The 8,932-nt window shown below is 42.1% G+C and overlaps 1 protein-coding gene across 5 annotated transcripts in view; it reads left to right on the top strand.

Annotated features, from left to right (window-relative positions):
* The first annotated feature begins 1,439 nt into the window (after positions 1 to 1,439).
* The window catches only part of UBE2D3 (ubiquitin conjugating enzyme E2 D3), a 35,012-nt gene continuing 27,519 nt past the window's right edge, over positions 1,440 to 8,932 (top strand). The window contains exons 1-2 of one of the 5 annotated variants that reach the window (XM_023517038.1): positions 1,440 to 1,646; positions 2,939 to 3,090. In XM_023517038.1, the coding sequence (XP_023372806.1) occupies positions 3,067 to 3,090 (24 nt within the window). In that variant the 5' untranslated portion in view covers positions 1,440 to 1,646; positions 2,939 to 3,066. Of the gene's footprint in view, positions 2,166 to 2,938; positions 3,091 to 8,932 lie in introns of all 5 variants that reach the window. The other 4 variants (XM_023517039.1, XM_023517041.1, XM_012809286.2 and 1 more) reach the window with 4 other exon arrangements.

Genomic DNA, 8,932 nt, shown 5'->3' with positions numbered 1-8,932 from the left:
TAAGTTCTATAAATGTTACCTACATTATTACCATAAATTTGTTTTATCCTGTGGCCAATTAATGTCTGACAGGCAACTTTAATAACTTCCATGTTGAAAGCACTGCAGAGTCTACAATGTCCTTTCACATACATTATGACATTTGAACTCCTCAATAACCCTGTAAGAAAAGACAATTATTACACCGTGTTCAATGTTGAAGAGACTCAGAAGGTAAGTAACCAGATCACTATGACACAAATGGGAAGCAATAACCAAAAACTCAAACTTGGATTTTGTCCTCAATCCCATGCCTAAATCCTGTACTTCTAATGTATTTGGCTAGCTAGAAAAGAGAACAAAAGAAAGATTATTCAGGGAAGAGGAATAGTGCAATGTCTTCATTAAACCAGAGAAATCTGTATCACCTGGGAGCCTGCTAAAACTGTAGAATCTCAAGGTCCACCCCAGCCTATTACATCAAACTTGTATTTAGAACAAAATCTCAGAACTCAGGTGGTTCCTGCGGACACTAGTTTGAGAAACAGTTTAACAATTTGACTAATTGCAAGGGTGACACTACATGGTCATTTAAGGAGTATAATTAGGTCATTAATGATGTTAAGTTTTTTACTAAGTCATACTTTCTACAACAATTTCAAGGAAATTTATTTTTCCGTGTAACAAAGATCTCCATCTCGGTAACTGGATCATTAAGGAATGCTGGAAAACCTTAACCTGGTCAGTGCTTAACCTCTAAATTCCTTTTAAAAATTAAAGTCGTACTATCTTTTGCCGGCAGGAGAGCAAAATCGCCCTCTCTATACTTTACACTCGGCAGATTCAATTAAAACAGACCAATCCAATCCATATAAACCGCTCCCATTCCCGCGACATTTCAGGAAGTACTTTGACCCCTAAACTCAGATTTCTTGATTTCTCCACTTTATGGCTCAAGAAGTGAAATACCGCAACAGGAGAAAAAAGGTATTAAGATACCAAGCGTGTTCCCATGCCTAAATCTTGGCGCGTGGAGGCGATTAATTACAGAGAGAAACAGCTCGCCCCTAACCCTCTCTTCACCCTAATCAACTCACAATTAAGCTCTATTCAGCGGCTGCTCTACTAACTCTGGGAACCGGTATATGGGCCTACTCTTCTCAAGTATTGATCCTCCATGATCATGGGAGCACTTATCAGCGGCCAGCTGGGTCTATTTAAAACTGCTGCCAATTAGATCGGCGCCTCTTCCCACTGGCTGACCAACCCAGGAGGGCCTGCGAGCAAACGTGGCTCACCTGCTCCATGAAAAACCTCAAAGGCCCTGCTCAACCTAGACTAAAGGTATCTAGTAATTAATCCATGGTACCTCCCACCATACATTCCTGATTGGGCGCGCGAGAGAGGATGTGTCAACGCGCGCTCTTACCAGTCCGGGGAATTCCATTTCCTCTCCCACCCACCTGCATAAGCATTCAGGGGCGGTGCTTTCCCGGCGGAGACCCGCCCCAGTTCGAGCCGGTGTCTCACTGCATCTCGCGAGAACCCGTGGATTTGGAGGCGGGCCTCCGTCCGGAAGACAGCACAAAACTGCCCTTAAGTCATTGCAGCGCTACTGCTCCGGTTAGCCAGCCACGAGGTTCTCGCGAGATTCGCCTCAACACCAAGTGAGGAAACTGGGGGACGCTTGTTGGGAGGGGCAAGGGGCTCGACCGCGCAGCTGCCGCTTCTATTACCTTCCTCCCATGGTCTCCTTCCGGTTCTCGATGCTTCTCTGGGTCTAAGGGTTTCCGCCACTCGCCTACCCTCCCCCCCAGCCCATGACCCGCCTCCGTCCCCGGCCCTCCCAGTCCAACCTCCAGTCTGTTTAGTAAGAAGGTGCTGTTCCAAAAAGAAGGAAAAGTGGGTGGCACGACTTCGCTCGGCTCTAGACGTGGGAAGTAAACCGTCTTCCCTCACACTTACATTCGCCCTGTGCTCGCGACGGCGGCGTTGGCGGACTGATACGCGGCGGTGAAGAGGCAGGAGGAGGGGGAGGGGCGGAGCGTGGCAGCTGGCAGTAGTTCCGTCAGAGCGGACATCTTGTGGCTGTGTCGTGCGCGTGAGCCCCGTAGGGCCGGGGAGGCACCAGCTGCCGCGCGGGGAGGAGGCCGAGGCCGCAGCTTGAGGGAGGCCCCGGCCCCTCTGTACGCGTGGGTGTGGACCACTAGGGGAAGGGAAAGGAGGCCGGCCCAGTGGCCGGCCGGGTAAGAGGGGAAATACGGGCCCTGAGTGGCTTGAGTGGCCAGCCGGTTGGGTGGAGTAGGGTGGGAAGGCTGGAGAGGCCGGAGCCTCGCCTGCTTAAGGGGGAGGGGGCACGGGCGCGTTCTCGCGCCTAAGCCGGAGCCTCGGGCAGCACGGGCGCGTGGTGGAGGTGGCTGGGCGGCTTCGCGCGGGAGCGCGCTGGAAGGCGGAGTGTACGGTGGCGTCAGGGGCGACACAGAATAGCTCTCGCTGCGGGGACAGCAACACATTACAATCTTGTCTTCCTTCATTTCCTTCCCTTCCCTGGCCGCACCTTTGGGCAGCAACCGAAAGAAGCCCGGCGTCAGCCCGGAGTCTCCTTCCCCTCCCCCTTGCCTTTCTTTGCCCTAGTGACGCCGGCATAGCGCCGACTAGGCCCCGGCTCCTCCTCTGCTGGGCTCCGGACCCTGCCCCGCACCCACCCTTTTCTCCTACGCCTCTTCCTCTCCCACCCGGGTCTCTTCCTTTCGAGAGGCCAGAGAGTTAGACTTGTACCCATCCTTACGCTCTTCCTGTCACCCTCGCCCCCACTTCGGCCCGAAGCACGGCATAGAGGCTGTTGGTGGCTTTGGCTTGCCACGCACCCCACCCACCCCGGATCGCGACCGTTTTAAGGGCTTCATCAGGGTCTCTCTGGGGCCTGTGCGAGTGCTGATCTGCTCCGTTTTTGCAAAAGGCGCCTGTGTCTGGCAGAGCCGGTGTGAGACAAGACAATCCTTCCCCGTCGCCCGAATAATCAAGAGTTTTGGCCGGACCTTTGAGCACACACCGGGATAGTGAGGAGCCAGACGAAAAGCACAGACTATGGCGCTGAAACGGATTAATAAGGTAACTCGTTGGGGACTGAAAGGAATGGGGTCGTTGGAGGAAAAGAAGGCTCAGGCCCGATGGAAAGCGTGGGGGCGGGAGGGAAGTCTAAGTCTGAAAATACCTCTCCTTGGGTCACTTCTTCCATTGGGGGATGGAAAACGCGGATGTACTTTACCAAGAATTGAAGTTTAAAGCTGGGGAACTAGAGCTCTTGTGGCAGGGTGAGGTGTTATTCTGAGTGTTTCAGTGGAATCGGTACAAAAAAGGTGGGGGAGAGTGATTAAAGTCGCCTCAGTTTTCATTTTTAAGTGTTAGTGCTTTTGGGGTCCGAATTGCAGAGAGAAGCTTCAGATGTCATGGCGTTTTCTGTTTTTCATGCTTGAAAACTTATTTTAATTATGAGATTAAGGCGGGGGGCGCGGGGGAAGAAAAGAAACTCGGAGGAGAGAAGGTCAAAGAGATGTGGCGGGTTGCGAACTTTACTGGGGGGTCCGGGTAGAAATTTCTTGGTTGCTGAAGGATTGTGAATGAGTCTAGTGAGAAACTTGTTCGACTTTGGGTAGGTTACACAAGAATTAGGGGTTGGGAGGAGGTGGAATGACACAATGTTGCCACTTCCTATGTTTTGTAGTTGCAGCTTTTTACCCGAAGCTATTTATCAGAGGCACACCGGGAACTGATGTAAAAGCATTCTGGAAGCTCTCTTTTTTTCTTGGCTGGGGGAGGCGGGAGAAGGGGTGGATTGGCAGTATGAGAAAGCTAGGTGTAGCTATTTTTGCCTCATCTCATTTAGTAACACCCTCGAGGAAGATTGTTTAGCTACTTAAGTGTGGTTTGATAGTAAATTATCGATTTGAGTTGAAAACTAGGATTTTTCGGAGCTCTGGGAGTGAGAGCGGAACCTCCACCTCCAGTGGCTTAGTCTCATTTTCTTGCTCTAACTTCTGTCCCGCATTTTAAGATGGCGGCTGCTTTAACTGGTTCAGGCTCTTTCCGGCATCTCCCTTCGTAATGATGTGAAATAATATTCTTTGTTAAATGTTAATTTTTACGTAAGGTCCTGCACTGCTCTAAGATGCTCTACTCAAGGCTTACCTAAATTCAAACCCTCAGACTGTATTTCCCTTTTTTGGTAACTTGTGTATGTGTGGTGTGTTTGATTCTTGCACAATCCAGAAGGGTGGAGTATTTACAGCTAAGTTGAAAAAAATGTCATGGAATAAATTCAGCCTTACTAGAAAAATGGCGGGGGGTGGGGTGTTATAGGTTAGAAACTTTGGTTTTGATAAGCTGCTTTTCAAAAAGACTTTAATGGGAGGGAATGGCAAGTTGCCTCTACGAAAATAAAACTGATGCTGTTGTCCTGGAGTGTATTTGGCAAAACTAGTGTCTTATGAAAGATAAAGGTTTAAATATTAACTCTTAATGTACTGATAGTGAAATCTTGAATTTTGTTTTAGGCCGTCATTGTATTGTCATTGTGGGTTCTGTGAAATACGGGTTTAAATCTTGGGAGATGAAGGAAAAGGAAAACTTTTTTGAAAGTTAAGAGTAAAAAGGGATTATTTTTAAATAACTTTTTGTGGCCACTTTAAAGGCCAGCAACGCATTGCAGAAGCATAGGTATATTTTATGGCACCCTTAATGGAAAGAACACAACATTCAGTATAAATTAAAACCTTTTATTTATGGGAATTAGTTCGGGCCACTGAGATGTGGTATTTGCATATGTAGAACAGTACACTTTAAAGGAAGGTCTCATGGATGTTTTTTCTTTTACAGGTGATACCCAGCTGCTGTGACACCACTTTAATGATTTTTAAAGTTCTAGAGAGGCAATATGACATAATGGTTAAAAGTGTGAACATTGGAGCAAAAATAACTTCAGTTAGATTTCTAGCTCTGGGCAAGTTGATGTATATTCCTCTGCAAGATGGGTATTTGTTGAATATTTGTGCTTCATCTGTACCAAGCAGTGTTCTAGACATTGAAATGGCAGCAGTGAGCAAAACAAATTTTAGTTCCTAGTTTTTTGTGTTTAGGGGGTTTTTTTTTTTTTTTTTTGAGAATTGAATGTGTCAGTGTGTGGTTTTGAACCCACACTTGGCACCTGACACTCAGTTATTATTGCTATTTTAATGTTACAACTTAAAATCCTCAACCTTTTTTACTGAAGAACTTTTGACTTCTAGTCTAATATTCCTGGTTTTCTTCTATTGAAAATATTTTAAAGATTTATAGAATACAGAAACTTTGACATAAAAACACACTTTACAGATTGGAAAAGCCAGTGTGGTTGAGACATTGATTCAACTTAACAGAAAATCTTGACATGTTCATGTGGTTTGGTTTTCAGTTGGTAATGTTAGAATCACGTGAGGAAGCTTTTTAAAAAACCCCAGTCTGAGCAAAATTTTAGTGAGGGGGCTGTTGGCTCTTTCTTATAGGCACCTCTGATCTAGAAATAGGGGTCAAATAGCCATTGGTGTCAATACTGTGTATGTACCTCTTTATCTGAAAAATTCAGATTTCAGATATTTAAGTATATCTGCATTCCTCACTAAGGTTACAGAAAGGCTTTTTGAATTACATTTAACCTTTATTACTTTGATTAAGCCTTTGAATTTATACTTTTTTTTCTTAAGTTATGTTCTTAAAATAAGCTTGATTAAACCAAACAATTATGGTTTCTTACTGTATGCTTTATTTGGACAAGCTGTTGTGTGGCCTTAAATGGGGCTATTAAACAAGTCAAAGTGATACTCCAAGTTGATTAGGGAGTGTTTGGGAGCCATAGACAAATGTTACCACTCCCATTAAACAAAATGAATACAGTAGGGGTGCTTGGGGGACATTTGAGGAGAACTTTATGTAAAATCTAATGTGAAGCAGTCCTAAACGGCTCATGTTTTCATTGTTTGCAGTATGTCAGGAAACATTACAATACAACAAACTTAGTAGGTACAATTATATCTACATTTTGAAATTATAAAACCAAGGTACAGACCCAGGTCCCCAGGTTCATATCATGGCAGTTGGGTTTAGAATCTAGGCCTCCTGGCTCTAGAGTGTGCTCTTAACCACTATACTTTCATATCCTTCAGGTTTTTGTCATTCAAAAGTTTTCTTTTCCATGTATTACTGCCTGCTACTAATAATAGCTAAGGCTTAGCATAGTCTCTACTAGGTACCAAGTACTGTTTCTAAGCCCTCTAGTATTAACTCATTTAATCCTCAGAGAGACAGCCATGTGAAATAGATGTGAGAATTTTATGGATGAGGTAAAGTCACAGAGGGGTTACTTGTCTTATCACACAGCTAGTGAGTGAAGTTCACGAAAGGAGTAAGGCTTGGAGAGCCCTAGCTCTTTGTTGAACCATTTCAGGTTCTACTTTATAATGAATGTGGTTTTAGTTTTTACTACCTGAAATAAGCTCTCCTTTACATTAAATAATAGGAATTGGGCTTCTAGGTTAAAGATAATTTGTAAAGGGATTTGTAATTTGTAAAAAAAAAAACATGAGATTTTACCTAGTACATGTTTTGAAAGTAAAACTGAATTTGTGTGTGTGTGTGTGTGTGTGTAGTCTCGTCAAAGACTGAAAACTACCATGTGCCAGTTAAGTGTTTATAGCTAGCTTACAGTGAATAAAACATACTTCCTTCCCCTAACTACTAGATAATAGGGTGGATAGACTGTCTTACATGGGGGGAAGGGTTGTTTGGGTATTTTGGTGGTCTTCAAGGCTTGTCTATAACTAGCTAACTTACTATGTAGAGCAGTTGTGACTGAAGGATGCTGATCATACAGTATAATGACCTCTTTTAATTTGAAAAAAGGTGAACACTATGTGTCACTAGATTGCTCTGTCAAACCTTAACTCCTGGGTTTGGGTGGCCCTTATTATCCAAGATACAATCTATTCTTGAGGATTCCTCAAAGCATTTTGCTATAATCCTTCTGTTAAAGAATAAACTGGGTTCCTAACTGATAAATGTTTCAGACTAAATTGTCAAATTGTAGATTGGCTTATACAATTTTTTTAATGGCAGTTTCTTCTGTTGAATAGTGTACATATTACTAGCTAACTGTGTTGTGTATGTGGGTTTTGACATTTTGAGTTAGCTTTATATAAAAATGTTCACAATTTTTAAAGAGTATAGCTACACATATGGGTATTCACTAAATTTCTCTCAGGAAATAAACATTAAAATATTGAATATTGAACTAAGCATTTTTGTTCCAGGGTATATAGTCCCTGTCTAAGGACCACAGATACCAAAGGATAATCGTTCCATCATCATTTCAACTAAGTTCATAATCTGTTAGGCATCATAGTCTAGTTAAAGGGGATAAAAATGAGGGAAAATGTCATTTTCCCTGAGTCTCTCCTTTGAGTAGAGAAAACAAGCATATTAAAACTGGTATTTATGACTTTTACCTTTCAAGATACTGAATCTAGTAGAGGAAACATCTATTTTATACTATTTCATTTCCCTTGCCAAACCATTATTTGGAAGTTATCAAGATTAATCTATTTTTATTCTTCAATTGAAAATTTTGTAGTCTTGAATGGATCTTGCTACCATACCAGTGATCTTAAAAATTGAATATTGTAATAAAGTGGGGATATGTTAACTAAGTATCTTATTAGGCAGATTACATTATTAGATTTATACTCAGAACTGTACCCTCAGCTTTGTTAGGTGGGGAAGGGAAAAGTTCACTGAAGTATATTTATACTTCAAATAACACATTCATGTCTCCTAGTTTTCAACATCTTTTGTGTCATTCATAGAACTCCAACTTTTCATACATGAATTTGTCATTAACCTTTCAGTGTATCTCATTTGAGATACTATTTCTTGGTTACTTGCTTCAGGATGGAGTACTTAATGCACATTAATTCTAACCTTGCTATAATTTCATGGCTGATATTTAAGTAGATATTTTCTACCACTGAGATGCTGTTAATTTTTGCCGTTTATGTCCATAAAATGCCTTATTTGCTGTTCATATATCAAAATTTAGAACCTAAATTTGATTGTCTTTGCCTGTTTCAGGAAATGGTTACAAAAGAATAGCTTTGAATAATCTTAAATGACTTTCCCTTCATTGTGATATAAAAAAATGTATAGTAGTACTCAGTAGCTTGTTTGATGAAGAGGCATACTTTTCTTGTCTATAATTACAACAAAATAGGAAGTTAATACTTTATCAGTGATGGATTGAGACTGTAGCCCATACCTGTTGATCTTACAATAAAAACTTCCAGGATGTCTTAGAAATTATAAACTTATAGAAAAACTCACTTTAAGTCTGGAATTCTATGAAATTGTTGAGAAATTAAAAACTTTTTGCCAAGCATCCTTCTCTTGAAATAACTACTGGTAACCATACATATCTGAAAAGTTTGTTTCCTTCCTTGACAATTGTGTCTACATATGTTACACAAAAACTAAGAATTGTTTATAGTGTGATCTTTTATATGAACAATTACTGTACTACATTTTGATCTTATTAGTCTGAACTTTCATGTTTTGCTAGATTATAAAGGCTCCTTAAGGGTGAGTCTTACCTCAACACTTTATAAAGGTATTTCCTCCCCTTCCCACACTATGCTCTTATCTCATTCAGTCCCAAAGGTAGTATTTGTGCTGCTCAGTATAGGTTGTTGAGTCAAAGGCTGTCTTTATAGTAGTGATTCATAGCCATAAATTTTGTCTTTAAGTCAGGTCAAATTTAGTTCTTAAAGAAATAGACTTTTTGGCTTGGCGCCTGTGGCTCAAGTGGCTAAGGCGCCAGCCACATACACCTAAGGTGGCAGGTTCAAATCCAGCCCAGGCCTGCCAAAACAAC

This window comes from Otolemur garnettii, unplaced genomic scaffold, assembly GCF_000181295.1.
Source record: "Otolemur garnettii isolate 467f Iridium unplaced genomic scaffold, OtoGar3 scaffold00103, whole genome shotgun sequence".
NCBI lineage: Eukaryota > Metazoa > Chordata > Mammalia > Primates > Galagidae > Otolemur > Otolemur garnettii.
This window is presented reverse-complemented; position numbering and strand designations above follow the sequence as displayed.